We start from the raw sequence: 27,451 nt of genomic DNA on the forward strand, positions 1-27,451 counted from the left end.
TTTTATATATCAAATAACCATAACTTTTCAAACATGTATTGTTCCCTGAACATTACATAGAGTTTCCAAAAAAAACTGAACTTTACATCTTTTTCAACTGATTTTTAATAATTTTATGCAAAACCAAAATAATAAATTAACACAGTCATATTGTGCTACTCGGCACAACAGTCACAGACCACAGTTATGGTTTTATGATCATTGCAGCATGGCTCCAGGCACACACTGCAGCAGTCAACTGTTTTGCGGCCCAGTGATGCTGGGCATATGTGGCACCTTCTGCGCTTTTTAGGCATTTCTTCCACTATCACCGGTTTAACTTTCTCCACACCACAGATCTTCAAAGCGGTCTGTGTTGCCCTTGGCAGCCTTGAAAGCTGTATTCTTCTCTCCAGCCAGGGCCTCAATAGCTGTAGGCCAAGTTTCTCAAGGAAGATTCTCCTCTTGATTGTGTGTCTGGCTTCCCAATCTGGGAATCTTGACAGGAAAACAACCAGAGCATTGATTCCTGCAAGATTGAGGCAATTGAAAAAATAAACCAAAGGCCAGCGCTTTGTTCTTTTTTGAACACTGTAGCATTGACAGAGCTGGTTCACACGGTCCACTGCATATTTTGTTTTATTATAGTCAAGAATTATGATGGGCTTTCTGGACCCCTGATCAATCTCCTTCTTGAGATGCAATGAGGAAAGCAGAATATCTGCTTTGTTTTTTTTGGGTACGTAAGATACCATGGTCATCTTGCGGCAAAAGCCAAACAGACTTGACCCTGGCACTCTGGTTTTGCTTGGCAGAAACTCCCGAGGCACTTCCGTTTTGTTTCTGCGCACTGTGCCCAGTAGTGTGATGTGCTTGGATAACAAATCCCCTGCAAGTCGGGCACTTGTGAACCACTTATCGATGGTCACGTTTATGCCAGAGTTGTGTATTGGTTCTACCAGTTTATTCACCACATATTCAGCCAGCCCAGTGCAGCGCCGCGTGCCTTCATGACCAACATATGGCATTCCATTGAAGGTATACGATGTTGCCACGTCACACATAAGGAACAACTTCAAACCATACTTATCTGGTTTACTGGGCATGAACTGTCGAAAGCTACAGCGCCCTCTAAATGGTATTAACTGCTCACCAATGGTGACACAGTCACCAACCACATAGTTTTTCTTGCAGTTTTCTATGAAAGCACTCCAAAAGGACTGAAAAGGCGCAAATTTGTCGGTGGCTTTCGTGGTCAAGCACGTTTCCCAATCATCAAACCTTAGGAAAGCCATTATTTGTTCAAATCTATTGATACTGAATGCAGCTCTGAAGACCGGTCTGCCACTGACACCGCTAGACCAGAGCGACCTCACAGACTCATTTTTGGCACGGTAAACTGCAAGCAAATAAAGGACCCCAATCACTGCCCTCATTTCAGTGTCATCAATTGGCGTCCATGAGTTTGAATCTTTGCCTTTGGACTGCAGGTAATATTGTGCATACTTGTTGGTGTTTTCTATCATCATTCGGAGCATATCATTGTCAATAAAGCACAAGAGTGCCTCCATTGCACTCTCCACCTGAGCTGCATTTCCACAAGGTCCTTCTTTTGTGTGGTGACGGTTGCAGGCCATGTACTTCATGGGAGGGGGCTCTGACGATGACCAGACCAGTCCACTTTTGCTCTTATAAGATAATGTTTCAGGTGATGTGGCTTGTGCCGTTTCACTCTGTGCAGCTGCTCGCCACTCTTCACCTTCATCCTCGTCTTTATCCGAGTTCTGCCCGTCTACAAGGTCCTTCTTGTAATACTCGGGATCCGATGAATCAGACGTATCACTCAGCACTGCCTCATTCTGTTCATCGTCTGCCTCCCCATTGCATGCTTCTGCGTCACTCTCGGACTCGTCATCGGAGATTAGCATTAGGGCTCTTTTAATGGCTTGCTGTGCTGGTAAACATCGCAGCATTTCTTTTCTTTTCTCTTCTGTTAACTCTGTACACTCATAAATACCTAAATAATAAGCAACAAGATAGAAACGCAGCTGTAATGAACATATATAGATACAAAGAAATAAGCATGCTTTGTTTGAGCACTGTTTACAAAGGCAGTAACTGAAATGCACTTGTTTAAACAAAACATGCATCCTTTAGACAAATAAGTGATCACAAAAATAATTTTAAATTATTTTCACATATTTTTGGGTAGTAAATTTTTGTGGATGAAAAGTATGAATCATTGCTTGGCAACACTATCCACACTGTATCATATGAACTCGTGAGAGCTGTAAACATGACGTCACGGGACCAGAGGTATGAATACAAGGAGAATACAATACTTGGAAAATTGTGGGAGAGAGATCTGGTGATGGGGGTTTGGGACAGGCCAGGTTTACAAGATATTTATTCTGCTTATCCCTAAATATGACAAATAGGTAAGTCCTAGTCCAAAATTAAAAAAACAAACCAAAAAAACAAAGTAATACGTTAAAAATTGCTTGCCTTAATTCCAGTGGTATTAACAATAAAATACATGAGTTTGTATTAAATGCAGCTGCACATAACTTGGGTATAATCGGAATAACAGAAATGTGGTGAAAAAGTAGAGATGGACAGGAGTATAACATGGACAGGTATACATTACACTGAAAAGGTGGAGGAGTCGCCATTTTTGTGAAGCAGAATTTAAATGCAAGGCTTCTTCAATTAGCTTACTGAGGATGTTTGGATCCCACTAGACAAGAATTAGGTATCAGATTTGAGGCCATTATATTAGGAGTGTGTTTCAGATCCCCTAATGCAGACAAAAGTTTAAATTTACCCCTTTTAAATAATATTAAAAAAAGTTTAGAGAAAGATGGATAGCGCTTTGAGTACTGAGAAAAGCGCTATATAAATTTAATGAATTATTATTATTATATTATAGTCAAGGGGGATTTTAGTTATCCCAACATTAATGGGGCTAGCCTTACAAATAGTGGAGCACAGGAACAGTTTTAAATGTAATCAGTTCTTTAACAATATCAATGAAGGGAGGTTGGGTCTATGAAGATTTCTGTAATAATCAGGAGAGGATTCAGGAGGTGGATGTGATGAAACCATTAGGATCTGGTGACCATAATATAATAGATTACACAGTGTTTTGCAGAGTGCATATTCAAAAATTAAAATAGTTACAGTTTCATTTTAGTAGGGCATAATCTGAGCAGATACAGCAAAGTCTAACTTTCATAAAATGGGATATGCCAAGTATGGAAACAGCTGAGGAGATGTGGGGCAAGTTTAAAAATGTTTTACGTGTAACGCAGGACAAGCTTATACTAAAATTTTAAAACAGTAACAAACCAGAGAGTACTCCTACAGTGGATAAATTAGGAGGTAAAAAAAAGAAGTTACAAAGGAAAAAAAAACAAAACTACATAAAGACATAAGACTAGTAAATCCATCATGAAGCATACGAGAGCATGAGAACAATGGTGAAAAAGGGGATTAGGAAAGCAAAAGACAATTGGAGATAAAATGTTGCAGAAAAGGTGAAAGAAGTCAAAATAGATTGCTTCAACAATTTAGAAGTCAAAGAACAGTCAAGGTGGAGGTGGAGATGATCAGAAACAGAAAAGATGAGCTAGAATATGCAAAATAGCAAATGAACTTTGATCTTGCATTTGAAGTTTGTATGTGTCAAGAAGTTGATCACCTCAGGGATTATGTAGGAGGTACTTAGTGACTTGGAAATCGCAGAGGAAAAAGTATTGCCTGGATGAAATAGGCTGAATCAGAATCACATTTCTTGGCCAAGTATGCACGCATACAAGGAATTTGATTCCAGTTTTGAGGATCCTCTAAGTTATGTAATCAACATACACACAACTGTTAATCACACACCTGAGATTACAAAAAAGAGAGAATTTATACAAACATACAAAATGCAGAGTGCAGGAAATGCTGAAACACAAGTATTAACAATATGTAAACAGTATGGCAAGACCCCTGGGTGCACAGCCTGATTAAGGTGAGTTAACTATTTGTGAGCTTGATGGCCTATGGGGAGAAACTGTTCTAATATCTGCTTGTTTTGGCATACATTAACATTAATTGAAGGAACAAATTCAAAAAGTCAGTCATTCAAAATCAAACATATTATTAAGACCAGATAACATTTGTCCTTAGTTGCTGTAGGGCTAGGGTGTTGTACCGTGTTAGCCATTATGAATGTAGTGAGAAGTCAAGCCAAATGACACCTTGTATTGGCTAACTAAAAAGATTACAATATGCAAGCTTTCGAGGCAACTCAGACCCCTTCTTCAGGCAAAATGTACAATGATACAATGATTACATCTTGCCTGAAGAAGGGGTCTGAGTTGCCTCGAAAGCTTGCATATTGTAATCTTTTTAGTTAGCCAATAAAAGGGGTCATTTTGCTTGACTCCTCAATTGCTTAAAGAGGTAGGTGTATACAGTACATATATAAACCCTTGATGCTCATTTTTCAAAAATCTCTGCACACTGGGGAAATCCCTAAAGACTGGAAGCTAGCAAATAACTTGTTATATACAAAGGGTTAGTGGGCTGATCCAAGTTACTATAGGCTTGTACGCTTAACTTGCATCTCAGGTAAATTGAAGCAGGCAGGCAGTGTGTTGTAGTGGTTAAGGCTCTGGACTTCAAACCCTGAGGTTGTGGGTTCAAATCCCATTACTGACACTGTGTAATCATGAGCAAGTCACTTGACCTGCCTGTACTCCAATTGGAAAACCAAAATAAAGGTAACCAACTGTATCATAAACGTTGTTTAACCACCTTGGATAAAATTGTCAGCCATATAAGTACATGTAAATGTATAAAGTCCTTATTAAGAAAATAATCGAGTATGGGTTTTCAGAGCATGCCTACTCCGGTTCAGTGCCCACTAGAAGGCTAACCTATTGCAGAGAAGTTCAATATGGTGTCACAGATGCATCTCTTGCCAGATCAGTGTTGAAGAAAAATGCCCACTTGATTCTGTACTTAATATTTCAGTAACTACTCATGCTCAATCGCAAATTACATTGACAACGGATGCAAAATCCTCTACTGCAACAAAAATAAAAAAATTGTACCCACTTTACCACTACTGAGGTGCTGGTATTGTTTACATCCACACTTCCATTTTCTTAACGTGCTTACCCAGGACTTTTTAATTTCTCATCATCTCAATGTCCATGTCGAGGGATACACCACAATACCTGTAATTAAAAACATCTCTGTATGTTATGGGTGCCACATGCACAGTCTGTCGTTCTAGTTTGTCAGCTGGTGTGGACTTAGGCCTTTACTTCATTCAATCCCGAGTGGCCTTGTGCTCCCATACTGACTGCACTTTTACCACTGAGCTTTGTGGTGTGAGGTTAGTAACAATTAGCAACCAAAAAAGAAATATTAGTTGTGAAAGCAACAACAAAATAAAATCAAAATGAATGTCTCTTTCAGCATACAATACTTATTTGATTTGAAATGAATGAATATCTCAACAACTAAATTTTTTCTTTCTTTTTTTAACAAAACTCTTATGCAATAGCATGCAGGGATGGAATATGTTATTGTACAAGACTAAAATATGCAAGAAGTTGACTTTTGAGAATAGCCTAAACATTGCCATTCTGTACAAAGGCATAAGTATCTCAAAAAACAAGGACAGTGATAGAGAAAAACCCGGGTGAACTGTGTATCAATAGGCCCTCCTAGAACAGAAATTGGTGTAAGTCATCTACCATTTACATTCTTATGTCAGCAACAGTAATCCAAACATGCTCATTCTCTAGTTAGGTAAAAGGGTGTACATACAGGTGCATCTCAATAAGTTAGAATATCATCGAAAAGTTAAATTCAGTAATTCAATTCAAAAAATGAAACTCATATTATATAGATTCATTACACACAAAGTGATATTTTTCAAGCGTTTATTTCTTTTAATTTTGCTGATTATGGCCTACAGGTAACTCAAACCAGTATCTCAGAAAATTACAATATTACAGAAGATCAATAAAAAAATTATACTTAATACAGAAATGTTGGCTTACTGAAAAGTATGTCCATGTATGCACTTAATACTTGGTCAGGGCTCCTTTTGCACAAATTACTACATCAATGCAGCGTGGCATGGTGGCAATTGGCCTGTGGCACTGCTGAGGTGTAATGGAAGCCCAGGATGCTTTGATCGGGGCCTTCAGCTCGTCTGCATTGTTAGGTCTGGTGTCTCTCATCTTCCTCTTGATAGACTCTCTATGGGGTTTAGGTGAGGCGAGTTTGCTCGCCATTCAAGCAAAGTGATACCATGGTCATTAAACCAGGTATTGGTACTTTTGGCAGTGTGGGCAGGTGCCAAGTCCTGCTGGAAAATGAAATCCGCATCTCCATAAAGCTTGTCAGCAGAGGGAATCATGAAGTGCTCTAAAATTTCCTGGTAGACGGCTGCGCTGACTTTGGACTTGATAAAACACAGTGGACCAACACTAGCAGATGACATGGCCACCGAAATCATCACTGACTGTAGAAACTTCACAATGGACCTCAAGCAACTTGTTTCTGATTCTGTGCCTCCAAGGGGAGCCTGGACACCTGGCTGTCTGCTGGAATGTCATGGAGTGCCTTGAGCATGGGAAAGGTGCTATATAAATAAAATGTATTATTATTCTTATGGAAGTGGAAAAACTCAGCTGCAACAGTCCACTTGCTGCATAGTTCTATTTTTAGGAGACCGTGCCGGCCGTAGACGTTATTCGCCCAGCAGAATGTCACTGTGATGAACAGCAACACATACACAAAAGAACAAACAAAGCACCGAAAGGAAGAGCACCAAGCTGCTATGTCTATGGGCGCCATCATAAATTTTATTTTATTATACAGTATTTACTGATTTTATTTATTGTTTTGATGTTTTCATTTATTATTTAGTGCATTTAATTGTGTTATTTTTACTTTAAATTATGTGCGTTTGCTGTTTAAGTTTATCGAAATGGGTATTGTTTAAGATCTGGGAATGGATTAATTCACTTTCCATGATTTCTCCTGGGGAAAATTATTCAGACTTTAAACAAATCAGAGTTCAAACTGCCTCCTAAGTTTGAAGTGCAAGGCACCACCGTATAAAAAAAAAAAAAAGGTGTAATGTGTTTTTATCACTGGCCACTACGCTGAATACTCAGGTTAGGAAATGAGTGGATGGATTTTATTAATTTCCTTTAAGTTTATTTCTCATATACATAATACATGCACAGAACACATCTGGAATAGCTAACAAGACTCATCAATAAAAAAAAAAAAATTAAAAAAGTGAAAATCTGGGACTTTTTATACCCTTTTGAATTTTAGCTGGGAGTAAGTGGGTACATCCATTTTCTGCTGCTGCTTACTAGTGTGAGCCACATTTTACTATTGAAATTGTAACTTGTTATCATGAAGGTGCTCCCCGACACAGTCAAAGGTTACGCATAAGGTGGATAACAAAGATGACAGGATGTTGGACTGCAAGCTAGCTGCATTGTGGTTTGAATACAGCCTTATCTTTTAACTTGATTGCACTTTGTTTTGAATACAAAACTGCATTCACGTTTTGCTCTTTGTGGTTTTACTTATTTACTTAATACAGATAACACGAATAACAAATTACCACATTCCAAATTTTTTTCAGCTTCTTATTTGCACTCTGCCAGCGTGCATTTTTGTCTTCAGCATCTCTCTGCATGTTATAGTGTGTTTTGCAATTTAAATTGCATGGAATGTTTGGAAAATTGGGGGCCCAAATCTGTTCCTAGCTCTACTATGATTGAATCTGAAGTTAATACATTAAAAAAAAAAAGAAAAAAAGCCAGGAATGTGATGACTTTGGTGGAGAAAGTGTCACTCTAGGATATGATAAAACAGAATATTCCTTTGTGTCTGTGGGCAGTAGAAAAACGTGGACAATCCATGGATCATTACATTTATAAAAAAATAATAAGTAATTTGCAAAAGTACTGTGGCTGGTATACCAAAAACTTCTGGTACGATGTCTTCAATTGTGTGATAAGGCTCTAGTGAAAATGGAAATCACCTGCCTAAACCCACCTTGTGGTAGCTTTGTCTTATTTTAATATTCAAACTGAGATTGACAGCAACATTTACTGAAATGATAGTAGCTGGCAGACATGTATAACGGCAAAACAGGCAAAGTGTTGAATGTAGTACATCAAATGAAAACTCAAAAATAAGTAGAGGAAATAATAAACAAAAATGGTTGGGAATAAAAAACAAACAAAATTTTTGAACTGACTGTTTCTTTGAGACACAGCCATTCGTGAAATTGTTACATTTTAAAAACATGCACCTTTCTCTAATAATTCAAAATACTAATATGAGAAAGTATACCAGGTTTTGGTTGCAGGTCTCTATGAAACTGATCTTCAGTCTCTTAAGATGTTTTGAGAACATATCAAGAAATGCTGAATTTTGCTTTCCAAAACAAATTTATTGCATTATTAATTTAAGCATATACTATATCCCCCGGCCCTACCGTCAATACATACATTTTTTTTTCTCCTCTCTTTACTTCCAAACCATCATTGTGATCAATACTTTCTTATTCTTTTTCCAACACACCTCTGCATGGGCACCAACCAAATCAAGAGTTACTCCACTTCTGAGACTACTTTTTGTGGTATTCCATTGGCTTTGAATAGGCTTGAAGCATTTCTGAAAATGGGCTCAGCTTTGAAACAATCACTTTAGAAATATTATTTTGAGATAATGACATAATGATGTGCCTAACATGATATAGGGTCAACAGAAGCACTGACTGCTTGCTAGGTTGGCTAACAAGATTTCCAGATTGGGGTCTTGCTGTGTAGTGGATACAAGACATGGGGGACACTATATAGGCAGCTTATCACTCATCTCTTATATCATTTAAAACCATTGCTCTCAGGCACCTACAGTGCATCCGGAAAGTATTCACAGCGCATCACTTTTTCCACATTTTGTTATGTTACAGCCTTATTCCAAAACGGATTAAATTAATTTTTTTTCCTCAGAATTCTACACACAACACCCCATAATGACAACGTGAAAAAAGTTTACTTGAGATTTTTGCAAATTTATTAAAAATAAAAAAATTGAGAAAGCACATGCACATAAGTATTCACAGCCTTTGCCATGAAGCTCAAAATTGAGCTCAGGTACATCCTGTTTCCCCCTGATAATCCTTGAGATGTTCCTGCAGCTTAATTGGAGTCCACCTGTGGTAAATTCAGTTGACTGGACATGATTTGGAAAGGCACACACCTGTCTATATAAGGTCCCACAGTTGACAGTTCATGTCAGAGCACAAACCAAGCATGAAGTCAAAGGAATTGTCTGTAGACCTCCGAGACAGGATTGTCTCGAGGCACAAATCTGGGGAAGGTTACAGAAAAATTTATGCCGCTTTGAAGGTCCCAATGAGCACAGTGGCCCTCCATCATCCGTAAGTGGAAGAAGTTCGAAACCACCAGGACTCTTCCTAGAGCTGGCCGGCCATCTAAACTGAGCGATCGGGGGAGAAGGGCCTTAGTCAGGGAGGTGACCAAGAACCCGATTGTCACTCTGTCAGAGCTCCAGAGGTCCTCTGTGGAGAGAGGAGAACCTTCCAGAAGAACAACCATTTCTGCAGCAATCCGACAATCAGGCCTGTATGGTAGAGTGGCCAGACAGAACCCACTCCTTAGTAAAAGGCACATGGCAGCCCGCCTGGAGTTTGCCAAAAGGCACCTGAAGGACTCTCGGACCATGAGAAAGAAAATTCTCTGGTCTGATGAGATAAAGATTGAACTCTTTGGTGTGAATGCCAGGCATCACGTTTGGAGGAAACCAGGCACAGCTCATCACCAGGCCAAAACCATCCCTACAGTGGAGCATGGTGGTGGCAGCATCATGCTGTGGGGATGTTTTTCAGCGGCAGGAACTGGGAGGCTAGTCAGGATAAAGGGAAAGATGACTGCAGCAATGTACAGAGACATCCTGGATGAAAACTTGCTCCAGAGCGCTCTTGACCTCAGACTGGGGCGAAAGTTCATCTTTCAGCAGGACAACGACCCTAAGCACACAGCCAAGATATCAAAGGAGTGGCTTCAGGACAACTCTGTGAATGTCCTTGAGTGGCCCAGCCAGAGCCCAGACTTGAATCCGATTGAACATCTCTGGAGAGATCTTAAAATGGCTGTGCACCGACGCTTCCCATCCAACCTGATGGAGCTTGAGAGGTGCTGCAAAGAGGAATGGGCAAAACTGGCCAAGGATAGGTGTGCCAAGCTTGTGGCATCATATTCAAGAAGACTTGAGGCTGTAATTGCTGCCAAAGGTACATCGACAAAGTATTGAACAAAGGCTGTGAATACTTATGTACATGGGATTTCTCAGTTTTTTTATTTTTAATAAATTTGCAAAAATCTCAAGTAAACTTTTTTCACGTTGTCATTATGGGGTGTTGTGTGTAGAATTCTGAGGAAAAAAATGAATTTAATCCATTTTGGAATAAGGCTGTAACATAACAAAATGTGGAAAAAGTGATGCGCTGTGAATACTTTCCGGATGCACTGTATAAGCTACACAAGCTTATCCTTCTAAATTTTGGGAATAATGTGTACTAAACTGTATGTAATATATTTTAAAAATGTTTCCCAAGGCAAGTGTTTCAACTCCATAATTAAGTTTGTATTGTCCCAGCTATTGGAGACTATGCAGCATATGCATACAATTTTCCTTATTAAGTTTAAGTGTTATAGTTGTTCTGAATGTGCTATGCCGAAATAGAGTGAAACGTACCATGAAGCATATTAATTCTATCCTGATTAATACAGAATATTAAATCTAGACAGGCTCTTTTTCTCATTGATGTTTTACTGTGCTGTATTAAAAATAATAATTGATTTAACCTGTGAATAGCTGCTTCTGCAGTCTTGTATTTCTGGAGCACTTATCATTTGAGGTAATGTCAGTCCTCCATTATTGTTACATCTACCCCTAAATGTGCTTTTCTGTAATTAGAATACAGAAAGTGACAATAGACAAGTCAAAGGAAATTTAAAAATTGTTTATACTTCCAGATAATAAAACAAAGTAAATGCCCATCTTAATGAATAAGGAATGGAAAAAAGTTTTTTAAATTTTCCAATTTTAAAATTTCCAATTATTAGGTCATAGTGTTGGTTATATATGCCATCTGTTGGAATCACAAATGCGCTGTAGTTTTTTTTATTACAAGCAATAACAGTATGTGGTAAGTGATGTCGTAAGCATGGAGGGCTGCAATTACTCTCTGTTGAATTCAGTACACATATCTACATTAAACTGATTGGACATGAATAAGAAATGCACATATCTCTTTATAGAAGGTCCCATAGTTGACAAAACACAATGCCATGAGGTTGAAGGAATTGCCTGCAGAGTGGTTTGTGCTGACACACAGACCTGAGGGAATCTATAAAAACAAATTACTTTAGAATTTCAGGGTTCCAACAGCACAGTGGGCTTACTAATTCTTAAATGGAATAAGTATGGAACAACAAAGATCCTTCCTAGATCTGGCTGGCTAGCCTACCAGACTGAGCAACTAGGGGAGAGGGGTCATGGTAAGAAAGGTGATCATGAACCTGATGGCCACTCTGGCTGAGCTTCACGGACCCTGTGTGGAAATAAGAGAAATTCCCAGAAAGACAACCATCACTGCAAAACTAATCTAGGCTTTATGGCAGAGGGGCTGGACAATACATGAAAGTCTACTGGGAGTTACATAAAGCACCCAAAGGACTCAAAAATACTGTACGAGAAACAAGATTCTCTGGTCTGATGAAATCAAAGCTGAACTGTTTGGCCTCAAATGTAAGTGTTAAACCAGGCACCATTCATCATCTGTGCAATAACATTTCAGTCACTGCTTCCCTCTTGATATTGTAATATGCATGTCAAAGCAATAGGGCGATCATGCTGAAGTAACAGGGGCAGGGGTGGGGGTGGGGGTGTCCCTGTGAAGTCTCGATTTTGTCAAACCACGTGTTTTCATGAAGTCTTCCAGCATGTCTAAGCACGTTTATCTCCTGCCACACAACCAAATATTGGGGGAAAGGGTTTGAATGACAAGTTGATATTCTCTTCCAGTACCAAAAATCCCAAAATGCAGGTACCAAACTATTGTACGTTTTGGATTTTGTTGTACTTTGCCAGTACTGGCATACCATGCAATCCTACTGCAGAGATACAGTATCCTTAATGAAAACCTGCGATAGACTGCACTGGATCTCAAACTGGGACAAAGATTCTCCTTCCATCAGGATAATGACACAAAGCACAAAGACAACACAGGAGTTGCTTAGGGTCAACTCTGTGAATATTAAGAGCTCCATGCAAAGCTAAGACTTAAGCCAAGTTGCACATCTCTAAGACCTGAGAACTGCAGTCCACCAATGGTTTCCATTCAGCCTGACAAATCTTGGAAGGATCTGCAGAGAAGAATGTCAGAAATTTCCACAAGCCAAGTGACTGAATCATGCTGTATCAAATACAAGAAGACTATAGGCTGGAATCACTACCAAAGGTGCTTTGATGAAGTACTAACTAAAGGTTCAGAATACTTGTGTGTGAGATAAAAATAGCAACATTTTCTAAATTATTTTCACTTTGTCACTCTGCGTTACTGAGTATCATTGATGCAGAAAAAAGAATTTAAAAGATTTTATTTTAAGGCTGGGTACTTTTCTATTACCGTGATGCAAATTAAGGCGCCATGTGCCTGCAGCCTTAGAATTTTGGAGACTAATTTTCATATTAGGGTTAGGTTCCAGAGAGTTATTTTATTAAGATTAAAGACCCAGGTTACTGTTGCTGCCCGGTTTGTGAAGTTTAGGATTTGGGTAGGGGTAGATTGTCTGATTTTGAACTGTGCGTCACAATAATAGAAAAGTACCTAAGGCTGCAACATAACAAAATGTGAAAAAGTGAGGAAGTCTAAACACTTTCTGAAGGCACTGTGTGTGTGTATATATGTGTGTGTTTTATATATTGCATGATGTTTATCCGTTTGTGTTTCAATATTATGTATTACTGTAATTGTTACACTTCATTTTCTTTATACTATACAGGGCTGAGGAGTCGGAGTTGGAGACAATTTTGGGTACCTGGAGTCGGCAAAAATGTGCTGACTCCGACTCCTAATAAATTTAACTTATAATGAAAAAAAGACCCAGCAAGTTCAAATGTCCCATTTCACAAACAATAGTCATAATTAATTACTTCTCCGATGTAAGAATAAAGCCCAGTGCATAGTTTTGTTACAACTAGTGTGAAGTTCAGCTGAGCTATTATACAACCTGACATTCACATATTGTAATCTGGATTATGGTACACTACAAAAAGTGTTTTCATTTTATTTCAGATATAATGTGTCTAACAAGTTCATTTGAGTGTAAACAAGTGTAATGATGTAGGAGGAGGTGTGTGCTATGGCCTGATGTGTGTTCAGGAGTTTTTGTCTTTTGTTTGAGCTAGCCAATACGGTATAGAATCAGCTTCCTAGCCAGTAGTTCTGTGGTAAAATGATGTGAATGTTGCCTTCCTTCGATCAACATGGAAAATGCATTAGCATATTAAATACAGAGGAATTGGAGTCAGAAGTACTGGAAACTAAAGAGTCGGAGTCGAATGATTTACCTACCGACTCCACAGCTACTATAATCAATGAATAGCCCCCAGGACTCAAAAGCTAAAGTGTGCTTAACAAGAATAAAAAGAATTATTTTAATTTTCTATAGAAAAATTTAAAAGGTTTTGGTATTTCTTGTTCTCATTTACTTAAAAGCACTCTGATACTAATATGACTAAAATAGAAATTAAAAATACAACAACCTTTAATGCATTAGCAGAATGGTAGCTACTGTTGGTCTAGTTCATCTTGGGGGAAAAAAGGAATTTTTTTTATTTGTTCTTTATTTCACCTTATACAATTTTTTGTATTAGGAATTTGTTAGTTTTCGCATACCTCTTGGGGTCAGAGCGCAGGGTCAGCCATTGTACAGCGCCCCTGGAGCAATTGAAGGTTAAGGGTCTTGCTCAAGGGCCCAGCAGAGTAGGATCTCTTTTGGCAGTGACAGGGATTCGAACCGACAACCTTCGGGATACCAGCGCAGATCCTTAGCCTTACAACTCTTTGTGGAAAAAATCATTTTTAAGAAAACTGTAAACGCTGTCCGTTTGATTCTTAGCTTCTTCTTGATTTGTTAGTTTTATGTCATGAGGTACAAAATGTCTCTATGACTGTGAGCATTGAAAAATCAGAAGATGAATCATGAGAGACATGAACAAGTAAATCTAAGGGTCAAAACAAAGAGAAGACAAATAGCCAAGCCACCAGACAATAATCAGAAGTCTAAGGCAAAATGAAAGTCAAATATCAGAATACAATCCTAACGCTAGAGAGAGAGAGGTTAGGAGCACATCCTGATACAGTGCATTGCCGCACCCACCACACGTCAAACCACCTCAGGATCCCAGATTTGGACCCGAGTGCAGCCATGCAACGGGTGACAACTCAGCACCACACTAGTTCAGATGGAATGGAACAGTGTGAGGTTTTTTATGGTGGCTGGAGTGCCAATTCTGCCAACCGCCAAGTTTTCCCTGCAGGTTGGAGGGCCTACATGCAGGGCTCGATGCAGATTAACGTCATACCCAGGACGGAGCAATTGCAGGTTAAGGGCCTTGCTCAAAGGCCCAACAGAGCAGAGTCCCTTTTGGCATTTATGGGATTCGAACCGGCAAACTTCCGATTGCCAGTGCAGATCCCTAGCCTAAGAGCCACGCCCACATCCGCTAGGCTATGGAGTTAAAAACGATAAAGATAATTACTACAAAATAACTTTTTCTCAATAGAACTATAAGAACATGATTGGTAAATGTAGATAGAACTCATTCCTTCCATGTTCTGATAGACAACATGGAAAGCCAATGATAACGAGAACATCGCCACGTCAAACCAATCATGTGGCTGGAACACATGTATTTTGTCTATTTATTTGTGGGATTATGTCCCAACCATTTAAAACAGTTGGAATCTATACAAAGGAAAGGATACCATACAGAGATTTGATTTTATATTAATACCTACTTCATTTGGAAATGACCAAAGAATTTACTTTGTGTTCTTTTGTAAAACATGAAAGCTTTAAGATTTTAGCTTTAGATTTTTTAGAATTTTAAAATTAAGATTTTATTTTATTTACAGTATTTGAAGTTGACCAACAAATTTATTGTCTTCTCCTGTAAAACTTGAAAGCTTTTGAGAGGTCAGAATTGAGACTTTATTTTGGTTTTACTTATTTTATTTACTTGGAATTGACCAAAGAATTTAGGTGTGCATCTTGTTTTGTGTTCTCCTGTAACACTTGAAGCATTTGACAGGTCAGAATCCATCCATCCATCCATTGTCTCCCGCTTATCCGAGGTCGGGTCGCGGGGGCAGCAGCTTGAGCAGAGATGCCCAGACTTCCCTCTCCCCGGCCACTTCTTCTAGCTCTTCCGGGAGAATCCCAAGGCGTTCCCAGGCCAGTCGAGAGACATAGTCCCTCCAGCGTGTCCTGGGTCTTCCCCGGGGCCTCCTCCCGGTTAGACGTGCCCGGAACACCTCACCAGGGAGGCGTCCAGGAGGGCATCCTGATCAGATGCCCGAGCCACCTCATCTGACTCCTCTCGATGCGGAGGAGCAGCGGCTCTACTCTGAGCCCCTCCCGGATGACTGAGCTTCTCACCCTATCTTTATCATTTCAGCCGCTTGTATTCGCGATCTCGTTCTTTCGGTCACTACCCATAGTTCATGACCATAGGTGAGGGTAGGAACATAGATCGACTGGTAAATTGAGAGCTTCGCCTTGCGGCTCAGCTCCTTTTTCACCATGACAGACCGATGCAGCGCCCGCATTACTGCGGATGCCGCACTGATCCGCCTGTCGATCTCACGCTCCATTCTTCCTTCACTCGTGAACAAGACCCCGAGATACTTGAACTCCTCCACTTGGGGCAGGATCTCGCTACCAACCCTGAGAGGGCACTCCACCCTTTTCCGGCTGAGGACCATGGTCTCGGATTTGGAGGTGCTGATTCTCATCCCAGCCGCTTCACACTCAGCTGCGAACCGATCCAGAGAGAGCTGAAGATCACGGCCTGATGAAGCAAACAGGACAACATCATCTGCAAAAAGCAGTGACCCAATCCTGAGCCCACCAAACCGGACCCCCTCAACGCCCTGGCTGCGCCTAGAAATTCTGTCCATAAAAGTTATGAACAGAATTGTGACAAAGGGCAGCCCTGGCGGAGTCCAACTCTCACTGGAAACGGGTTCGACTTACTGCCGGCAATGCGGACCAAGCTCTGGCACCGATCGTACAGGGACCGAACAGCCCTTATCAGGGGGGCCGGTACCCCATACTCTCGGAGTACCCCCCACAGGATTCCCCGAGGGACACGGTCGAATGCCTTTTCCAAGTCCACAAAACACATGTAGACTGGTTGGGCAAACTCCCATGCACCCTCCAGGACCCTGCTAAGGGTACAGAGCTGGTCCACTGTTCCGCGACCAGGACGAAAACCACACTGTTCCTCCTGAATCCGAGGCTCGACTATCCGACGGACCCTCCTCTCCAGGACACCTGAATAGACTTTTCCAGGGAGGCTGAGGAGTGTGATCCCTCTGTAGTTGGAACACACCCTCCGATCCCCCTTCTTAAAGAGGGGGACCACCACCCCGGTCTGCCAATCCAGAGGCACTGTCCCTGATGTCTATGCGATGTTGCAGAGGCGTGTCAACCAAGACAGTCCTACAACATCCAGAGCCTTGAGGAACTCCAGGCGTATCTCATCCACCCCCGGGGCCCTGCCACCAAGGAGTTTTTTGACCACCTCGGTGACCTCAGTCCCAGAGATGGGGGAGCCCACCCCTGAGTCCCCAGGCTCTGCTTCCTCATTGGAAGGCATGTTAATGGGATTGAGGAGGTCTTCGAAGTACTCCCCCCACCGACCCACAACGTCCCGAGTCGAGGTCAGCAGCGCACCATCCCCACCATATACAGTGTTGACACTGCACTGCTTCCCCTTCCTGAGACACCGGATGGTGGACCAGAATCTCCTCGAAGCCGTCCGAAAGTCGTTCTCCATGGCCTCCCCAAACTCCTCCCACGCCCGAGTTTTTGCCTCAGCAACCACCAAAGCCGCATTCCGCTTGGCCTGCTGGTACCTATCAGCTGCTTCCAGGGTCCCACAGGACAAAAGGGTCCTGTAGGACTCCTTCTTCAGCTTGACGGCATCCTTCACCGCCGGTGTCCACCAACGGGTTCGGGGATTGCCGCCACGACAGGCACCGACAACCTTACGGCCATAGCTCCGGTCAGCTGCCTCAACAATGGAGGCACGGAACATGGCCCATTCGGACTCAATGTCCCCCACCTCCCTCGGGATGTGGTCGAAGTTCTGCCGGAGGTGGGAGTTGAAGCTACTTCTGACAGGGGGCTCTGCCAGACGTTCCCAGCAGACCCTCACAACACGTTTGGGCCTACCACGCCTGACCGGCATCCTCCCCCACCATCGAAGCCAACTCACCACCAGGTGGTGATCAGTTGACAGCTCCGCCCTTCTCTTCACCCGAGTGTCCAAGACATGTGGCCGCAAGTCCGACGACACGACCACAAAGTCGATCATCGAACTGAGGCCTAGGGTGTCCTGGTGCCAAGTGCACATATGAACACCCCTATGCTTGAACATGGTGTTCGTTATGGACAATCCGTGATGAGCACAAAAGTCCAATAACAAAACACCGCTCGGGTTCAGATCGGGGGGGCCATTCCTCCCAATCACGCCCTTCCAGGTCTCACTGTCATTGCCCACGTGAGCATTGAAGTCTCCCAGCAGAACGAGGGAGTCCCCAGAAGGTATGCCCTCTAGCACCCCCTCCAGGGACTCCAAAAAGGGTGGGTACTCCAAACTGCTGTTCGGTGCATATGCACAAACAACAGTTAGGACCCGTCCCCCCACCCGAAGGTGAAGGGAGGCTACCCTCTCGTCCACCGGGGTAAACCCCAATGTACAGGCTCCAAGTCGGGGGGCAATAAGTATACCCACACCCGCTCGGCGCCTCTCACCGGGGGCAACTCCAGAGTGGTACAGAGTCCAGCCCCTCTCAAGGAGATTGGTTTCCAGAGTCCAAGCTGTGCGTCGAGGTGAGTCCGACTATATCTAGCCGGAACCTCTCAACTTCGCGCACTAGCTCAGGCTCCTTCCCCTTCAGAGAGGTGACATTCCACGTCCCAAGAGCCAGCTTCTGTAGCCGAGGATCGGACCGCCAAGGTCCCTGCCTTCGGCCACCACCCAACTCACACTGCACCCGACCTCCTTGGCCCCTCCCATAGGTGGTGAGCCCATGGGAAGGGGGACCCACGTTGCCTCTTTGGGCTGTGCCCGGACAGGTCAGAATTAAGTTTTTAATTTATTATATATACCAATTTGTCATGTTCAACTTCTGATAGAAAATAAATAATATTTAAAACAAAGTTAACTTAATATCTTCACATCTCACTTAGGAATAGAAAGCAACCTTTAACCTTAACAGAAATAGTGATTTGATTTATGTCGTGATATACATTGATATCGACTAATATGAAAAAAATTTCTCGTGATAAGATTTTTTTCCATTTCACACACACTAAAGCAGGGGGTCGCCAATTCCAGTCCTGGAGGACTACCGTGGCTACAGGTTTTCATTCTAACCCTTTTCTTAATCTGTAACCTGTTTTTGCTCCTAAATACCTTCGTTTGAATTCATTTTAATTGACTTGCTCCTGAAGACTCAGATCCCTTAATTGTTTATTTTTCCTTAATTAGCAGCCAAACAATAATGAGATACAAAATGAGCCAAAACAACTGGTGGCCATCGTACAATATCTGATAATAAAAAAAGATGAAGGTCTCAAGCATGTTGATCTGCTCAGGTCCCAAAAACATTTTAACTGAGCTCTTAGAAAGAGAAAATCAACAATTTCAGAAATGTCTGATAAAGCACTACGAGAGCAGCAACAAAGCCATGAAATTAAAGAACGGGTTTAATTAACAAGAAGATTCTGCACCTGATTAAGCAACTGGTAGGAGTGAAATTGGTTGGAGTTTGAGGCCCTGACTTAGTTGGTCTTCTGTCGGCTCACTCACTTCACATTTGATTTCTGTTTGGGTGCGATTTAAGGAAACAAATGAAGCAATTCAGGAGAATGATGAAGAAATTCAGGGGAACAAATCTTAAAAAAAACCAATTCAATTAAAATTGAAAGTTAATTAGCAGCACAATCAGGGCATTCATTAAAAAAAGGGTTAGAATGAAAACCTGCAGCCACGGTGGTCCTTCAGGACCTTCAAAGACTCTTGAGATTGTCTTGTGACCTCTTTCATAGCATTTTACAAAGAAAGAAAGATTGTAACAAAATGCGACTTTCTTAATTAAATTCCAATTGTGGAATCCGCGTATATTAAAACCCAAAAATGGACAAATATATACATGTAATGCTACATCTTCTGTGAAATAAAATTTATTTTGACTAAATGACCAATTTTTTAGTTATCAAAAATTCAAATAAAACTAAGCAATGCCAGAATGAATGCACCACTACTTTTACCTGACAAAGTTGCAATGTCACCAGAAATGTTCTGAAAATTTAAAAGGTTAAAAATTATGTATAGACAGTCTTTGGCTGCTGTTTCTGTCAGCTCTGTATTAACATCCTTAGGCTCTCTCTATTGCTGCGTTAAGTCACTGAAGCATCCAATACTCCACTTGAAGGATTATAGGTAAATACAATTCCTTGTTTATCACATACTTTCTGCAACAATCTGCTTAGTGGGCTTTAATATCTGCACACTCCCAATTACATGGAAAGGATTGAAAATGGAAGCTCTGAAATGAATGTTAGACATTGAAGGGAAGTACAAAAGTAATAAACAAAGCTAGTACACTATAAATGATTTGGTGAACTTAAAGTTTGTCATTATGTTATTAACGGAATAAAAAAAAAAAAACTACAGCAGATCTGACATTTCAAAACGCATTAATTTCTTAGTTCAGTGTAAAGGCAACAAAGTCATGTTCTTGTGTATCACATTACCCCTAAGCCTAATAATGAGTTTATATGTAGCACCTACCTTCTCCAGAAAGACTTGAACAAAATTCTTTTCCAGTCCTGTTCATATCAGATTCGAAACCCTCAGACTTCATATGGATGGACTGATGACTGCTTGGAATGAAGCCTAATCCAGTTCTCTCTGGACACACATACTGGGAGACAGACTCCAGTTTAATGTCTTCTTCTTTCACATCGATTACAGTTTCATTTTTCTGAATGTCGAGGCTGCCGTGTTTTGACTCAGACTCTTCTTTAATGCCATTTGCCCAAAATTCACAATCCTCCACCTTAATGTCCTGAGAAAGTTGCACATATTCCCATTCACAGTCTTCTTCTTTAATGTCCGCACTTCTCTTCTCCAAGTTTTCCCTAAAATGGAGGCCCGTGTGTAATCCTTTATTCTCCATTTCTTTCTCCTTATTCTCTTTTTCTGTGCATGCCTTATCAGATGTATAGCCCAATCTAAGAGACTCTTGGTTAACTGCACTTCTCTCCTCCATGTTGTACTTCAGAGCTATGCTACTGACATACAGCTGTATTTATCAATAGCGCCTGATGACCCTGACTCTCTTGATTCACTGACACAATGTCTTACTTGTGTTTCTGAATGGATGAATAGCAATTTTCTCAAACTAAATAAGGAGAAAACAGAAATTTTAGTGACTGTCAAAAATTAATATATTGAGGTTAATAGAAATAAACTTGATACATTAGGATTAAAAGTCAAGACAGAGGTAAAGAATTTAGGGGTAACTAAGGTATCTGACCTGAATTTTAAATCACATATTAATCAATCAGATTACAAGGACAGCATTTTTTTCACTTAAGAAATATAGCAAAAGTTAGACCTCTTATAACACTGCAAGATGCTGAGAAATTAGTTCACGCTTTTGTTTTCAGTCGACTAGATTACTGTAACACACTCTTGTCAGGACTAACAAAGAAAGACATCAATTGACTGCAACGAGTACAGAATGCAGCTGCTAGAATCTTAACTAGAAAAAGAAAATCCGAGCACATCTCTCCAGTTGTGATGTCACTACACTGGTTATCTGTGTCATTCAGAATTGACTTTAAAATACTGCTTATGGTTTACAAAGCCTTAAACAATCTCACTCCATCTTATATTTCAGAATGTCTTACACTCCAAATTGTAACCATAGATCTTCAAATGAGGGTCTGCTTAGAATTCCAAGAGCTAAACTTAAAAGAAGTGGTGAGGCGGCCTTCTGCTGTTATGCACCTAAAACCTGAAATAGCTTGCCAATAGGAATTCACCAGACTAATACAGTGGAGCACTTTAAAAAAAACTGCTAAAAACACATTACTTTAACATGGCTTTCTCATAGCTTCATTTTAGTTTAATCCTGATGCTCTGTATATTCAATTAATCATCATTATTATTCATGGTGGCTCCGTAAACCGTACTAACCCCTACATTCTCTTCTGTTCTTTTTCCATTTTTCTGTGGTGGCAATCTGCGCCACCACCACCTAATCAAAGCACCATGATGTTCCTACATTGATGGATTAAAGGCCAGAAGTCCACATGACTGTCATCATCAAGTTCTTCCATGTTAACCCTGAATACAATGAGGACTGATTAAGGTCATTTATGTTAGGTAGAATGCCTAGAGGGGGCTGGGTGGTCTCATAGCCTAGGAACCCCTGCAGATTTTATTTTTTTTTTCCAGCGTCTGGAATTTTTTTTTTTGTTTTTTCTCTCATCCCTGGCATCGGACCTTATTTTTATTCTATGTTAATGTGTTCCCATATTTATTTATTTTGTCTTTTTTTTCCTCTTTCTTCGTCATGTAAAGCACTTCCAGCTACATCATTTGTATGAAAACGTATTATAGAAATAAATGTTGTTGTTCAGTTATTGGAAAGGAAAACTTCCTTTTCTTTATCTGTGAACGAAATACAGCAGAATATATTGAAAACTACACCAAAAAGCATTGAACACATTTGAATCAATTTTTCCAATCATTCCTTGTGACTCATTATCCTTTAGTACCTTGTGTCTGTACTTTCACTAGTATGCCGCTCCTTACAATATGGAGTCCAAAATTGAACTCAGAACCCCATGTATGGTTACATCAGTCCAAATCTGAATCTGGGCCCTATCCTGAATACATTTCTAGTGAATTCTCCATTTAAATCCATGTTTATTTATCCTTAAAATACATGTAATACCTTGTAGGTATATTGCCTTCATAACTGCATAAAGTAACTGACCTATGAGACACGTCAATACCTACAAGGCTCAACTTGATCACAACTGAATATACAGTACATGAGATTTTGTACAAAATAGATTACAAATCATACTTTTTGTCACTATATTTCACTCTGTATTTTTACTGTAATACAATGTTAACATGTTAAGCGGGTCTGCACAAATGAATATTTCAGAAAAATATTAATCTAGAGCATTATTCCCTTTTCATGCATTTTATTACTTTATTTTTTATTACTCTTGATTGTCTATGTGGCAGTTCCCTTCTAGGTAAAAAAAAAATTAAAAAAACTAATTAGGGTTGATTGTTGTATCACTATAATAGTTAATGTCACAATTTCTTCTCTTGAAAATGTTTTAAAGCCACTTTTTCATTTTAACTTATTAGCAAATTAGAGATGCTTAGAGTTCAGGTGATGTCCTGATCTCTCCATTAAGACTGTACGTTTACTGAACTTTTTGGTTACTTTTCATCACATCGCTTGTGCAAACTACCACCGCTTTGATCATTTATGACAGGGCAACACTTTTAAAACGTTGGGAACCAGTTTACTCACCTATTTCGTGACAATCTACCTATTGACCCCTCATGCCCAGGGAAGATTCTCAATGAGATCCTATATGATGTTATAACAAAGGTGCTACTGGAGCCAAACCACAACGATGGAGAAACAGACCCCACGGCAAAAAAGCCTGCATGTGGAACAGACTGAGGAATAGATCACATCATCCTCTTCTGCCCAGTTTCCTGCTCAAAAGTGTTCAATCATTCAAAAACAAGATGGATTTTCTCCAAGCCAGGATTAAATTCCAATGGGGCATCACATGGCTTTCACCTGCAATACCGGACCGAGCTGTAACCCCATCCGAGTATTTCACAGTCTTTCGGTTGCACAGAATGGCTGAATGTGGTAAAGTAAAAGGTGGACGTATCTGTTTTATGATAAACAATAAATGGTGCGATCCCAGGAATATCTCGACTCTTTTGCACTCCTGCTCTACTGATCTGGAACATCTGATGCTCACCTGCCTCCCTCATTACCTGCTGCGTGAGTTTTCTGCTGTTATCACCTCTGTCTACATTAACCCTCAAGCTAACGTAAGTAAGGCTTTGTCTAAACTCTACAATATGTTTAGTGACCATCTAATCAAGTACATGGACGCAGGGGACTTTAATAAAGCTAACCTCAGATGGGTCCTGCCAAACTTTCACCAGCACATCACATGCCCAGCCAGAGGAGGGGAAACACACTGGACCATTGTTATACTCAGTTCAAGCCAGGCTACAGCGTGTTTTCACAACCAGCGTTAGGCAGGTTGGACCACGCCGCCTTTTTCCTCCTCCCCGAGTATAAACAACGCATCATCAGAGAGGGTCTGGTAATGACAGAGACAAACTGCTTCTCCAACACAATCATGGTTAACACAGGAGTTCCACAAGGCTATGCACTGAATCCTCTGCTGTACCCCTTTACACACACGATTGTGTGGCCAAACACAACTCCAACACCATTGTTAAGTTTGCTGATGATACAATAGTCTTAGGACTCATTTCCAACAATGATGAGGACGAGGTAGAGTAATAAAGTATCTATCTATCTATCTAGAGAGCCTAGCTGTATGGTGCCAAGCTCATAACCTCTCACTGAATGTCAGCAAGACCAAGGAGGTAGTGGTGGAAGCAGCAGCAGATCGATGGCCCCTACAGCATAAATGGAGTTCCTGTTGAGATGGTGAGTGGCTTCAAGCGCCTGGGTGTGTACATCACTGAAGACCTAACACAGACCCAGCACACACAAACTCAGGTCAGGAAGGCAAGCCAGTGCCTTCATCACCTGAGGAGGCTGAGGAAATTCAAGGTCTTGCCAATCATTTTGAAAACTTTTTACACCGGCACCATAGAGAGCATCCTAACACAGAGCTGCACATTACGGTTTGGGAACTGCTCAGTCCAAGATCACAAAGCCCTGCAGAGAGTATCTTAAGGTCAGCACTGCTCTCTCTGCAGGATAGCTACACCAAGCAATGCAGGACCAGAGCAATTAAAGTAATTATGGACTCTACTCACTCCAATAACAGACTGTTCAGCCTGCTCAACCCAGGTAAGTGGCTGTGCAGCCAAATGGCAAAGACTGAGAGACTCAACAGGAGCTTTAACTCTCAGGCCATCAGGATCCTGAACTCTGACATTCCAACAACCATTCAAACCTAAAACTCTGTTAAACCTACAGCACAGACACATTACCATTTTTACTGCTACTACTATTTCATATTATGACTTAATTTTAATCTAGATTAACTTTATTTCATTTAAATTAATTTAATTTCATTCTTTTTTTTTTTATCTTTTTCTTAATTTTATTATTTATTCTATTGTGAGTTTGCTATTGCTTTGCACAACCTTGGAGTTGGTTAGCTTTTTCATTTCACTGCCCGTTGCACCTGTGTAATGTAGTGTGTGACAAATGAACCTATTAAATACTGAATCTGTTATCTCTTCTTGCATTAACGGAGGGTTTACATTTTTTCAATTTTTTTGTTTATTATTTGATATAAATGTATACTTCAATCAGCACATGATAACTAATCTGTTACATTGCTCTTGACCATCTCAGAAAAAAATTATAAAGGTTATCTAAGCTTTTTCTGTTAAATATTTTTGCAATTTTATGTCTTAAAAATTTTAAGTTGAGTGGCCTTGACCCCATGTCACACTGAACTGGATTATGCTCAAAAAAAACAAATAATTTTTATCAGGATGGTTCTTGTCCTGCACTCAGTGCCAACAGGACAGATCCCACCACTGTGACCCTGAATTTGACTAAGTTAACTCAGTATGGTTTGTATAGTGCTCTACACCGAGTTCAGAGGCACAGAGTAATAGTTGACTTCAGAAGGCTAAGTAAATACAAGGGGCTTTAGATCTCAATACTTCCACAACATCTCCAGTACAAATTCACTTGAGTCTTACAGAGAATTAAGTCTTATCAGATACCTCCTCTCAGTTTATTCAATATTACAATAATCATTTCCGAGGAGTACAAAAATGTGATCTGACAACTTTATTGGGGGATGCAGGGGTCAATCACGTGTAATTTAACATTACCAAGATGAAGACGACAATGGTGGTGGACTTCCAGAGTGCCTCTTAGATAAATCACTATCATTGGAGACTGCTACAAATACCTGGGTGCTCACCTGAACAGTATTAGATTGGCTGAACAGCAAAGACCTGCTGTACAAAAAGGGCCAGACTTGGCTCTTTTTGAGGACACTCTGGTCCTTTGATATCTGGGATAGGCCATCAATCTATTGTGGCCTGCTTGTGGAGTAACACCCGCATCTTAAATAAACTGAATCAGGAAGACCAGCCGCAGTGCAAGACTGAATCTGGACTCACTCCAGGAAGTGTCAGAATAGAGAATGACGGTATAATCAGGGTTCATTGTGACTAATGTAACATATCCACTCCATGGTGTGTTGCCCTGGAGCACCATCAGCTACAAGCATATGCTTGCACCAAGTCATGTCACTAGCACTTGTGGGGTGCATTGATAAAGGGGTAAGACAGTCAGGTGGAGAAGTTTGTTTCTTGGTGCAAAGAGAACTGTCTGCACCTTAACATCAGCAAAACCAAGGAACGGAATTCGTGTGCATACAGCCATATAACCGGGCACAACTCGATCGCTGGGAATGCGCGCGTGCTCATACACCGAGTATTAAATTGAGCACTCCAAAGCTGATGCACGGAACTGTAAAAATACGATGGAGAAGGATAATGATTATTAACGAGTGACGACCGCTATGTGTCTGGACGACATCAATTTGAAACGTGGCTAAAAATTAAAGTGTAGTAAGCTGTACACACCCAGACCTAGTGGCGGAACGGACACTTGAATATACTGAATATACTTTGTGGACGCCCGTACGACAAAACGGAACTGCTGAAAGGTCAAAAATGTGTCAAACAAATCCCCTCGTCCACTCACTGTCTGCATCTTTTACCGAGCGTGTGGACGTCGAATCCGTGAATATTGAACGTACAATTCACCTTGAAAAAAACACAACGGGGTGAAGACATAAAGATCAAGGGCTCCCTGTATGACACACACGAGGAACTTCTGCGTACAGCTTGTTGACTACCGTCTGTGATTTTTATTTACAGCTGACTTAATACACTGTTGCAGGTATATCTTTTTTATACTCTTCTACCGCCGATTTATATTGTAAGTACATACCTTATTACGGGCTCGTCAGTACAACATCACAGCTCACTCAATCTACTAACTTTACTGTCATTTTCCGTCGCACTCGTGACGACGTCATCGCATTTCTTGTCGTCTTTACTTGAACCAGCCTGCGCCTGAAAATGGAGGCGGGCATATGTTGCATGCGTGTGAGAGCTTACAGCCAATAAGCATTCACCCAAAACAACTACGCATTTAACGCAGCGACGAGGATTAAGCCGGTGTTTGCGACTTTCAAATAGGAAACATTTAGATAATACCTTGAAAAGGGTCGAGCTGCAGCGATTCAGTAGCTCCGCAGGCTAGCCAGCTGGATTGCAGGTTTTTGTCACTTGGTTTACTTGACCTGAGTCAGATAATCCTCACCCAACCCCAATCATGATCATAGTGTAACTAGGTGTTATCACTGATGAATAATATAAAATGATAACCTCCTAAACAGTGCGGAGCTCTGGCGATCCACGGCCAGTCTATTGACAAGCTATGTTGAAATAATAAACGTAGACATCAGAGTTAACATTTGCTGTATGAGATTCATAAAAGCAGGGTTAATGTTTGTGATGCGCCACCTTTTGGAATGCCAGAGACATAACTGGACGGACACCCTGGAGACACAGACACTTGTCCTTTAATTAAAGTGAAGGAATGCAGAAGAATTTTAAAATAATTTGGAAAACAGCACAGGGCCATAGACAGCCTGTAATGGACTTTTCTTAAATTGGCTTACCATTTTGTGCATTTTTAGTGTATGGTATATATATTTATCTGACCAACGGGTTTCTTGTGAAA

At 40.8% G+C, this 27,451-nt stretch overlaps 2 protein-coding genes across 2 annotated transcripts in view; both read right to left on the reverse strand.

Annotated features, from left to right (window-relative positions):
• LOC114666753 (zinc finger protein 721-like) overlaps positions 1–27,451 on the reverse strand; it is a 207,283-nt gene that overhangs the window by 28,493 nt on the left and 151,339 nt on the right. The window lies entirely within an intron of this gene.
• Positions 101–26,720, reverse strand: LOC114666011 (piggyBac transposable element-derived protein 4-like). The gene is made up of 3 exons (XM_028820715.2): positions 26,654–26,720; positions 20,197–20,809; positions 101–1,996 (listed from the first exon to the last, which is right to left on the reverse strand). Exons 2-3 carry the CDS (start codon positions 20,675–20,677, stop codon positions 156–158), a joined length of 2,322 nt encoding a protein of 773 aa, XP_028676548.2. The 5' UTR covers positions 20,678–20,809; positions 26,654–26,720; the 3' UTR covers positions 101–155.

Source organism: Erpetoichthys calabaricus, chromosome 1, assembly GCF_900747795.2.
Source record: "Erpetoichthys calabaricus chromosome 1, fErpCal1.3, whole genome shotgun sequence".
Lineage (NCBI taxonomy): Eukaryota > Metazoa > Chordata > Cladistia > Polypteriformes > Polypteridae > Erpetoichthys > Erpetoichthys calabaricus.

Bases quoted from the DNA above. Each gene is read 5' to 3' on its own strand.
- LOC114666011 (XM_028820715.2), bottom strand. From the start codon at position 20,677: ATGGAGGAGAGAAGTGCAGTTAACCAAGAGTCTCTTAGATTGGGCTAT. The intron at 1,997-20,196 runs GTAGGTGCTACA...CTTATTATTTAG, and splicing joins TTCAAGTCTTTCTGGAGAAG to GTATTTATGAGTGTACAGAG.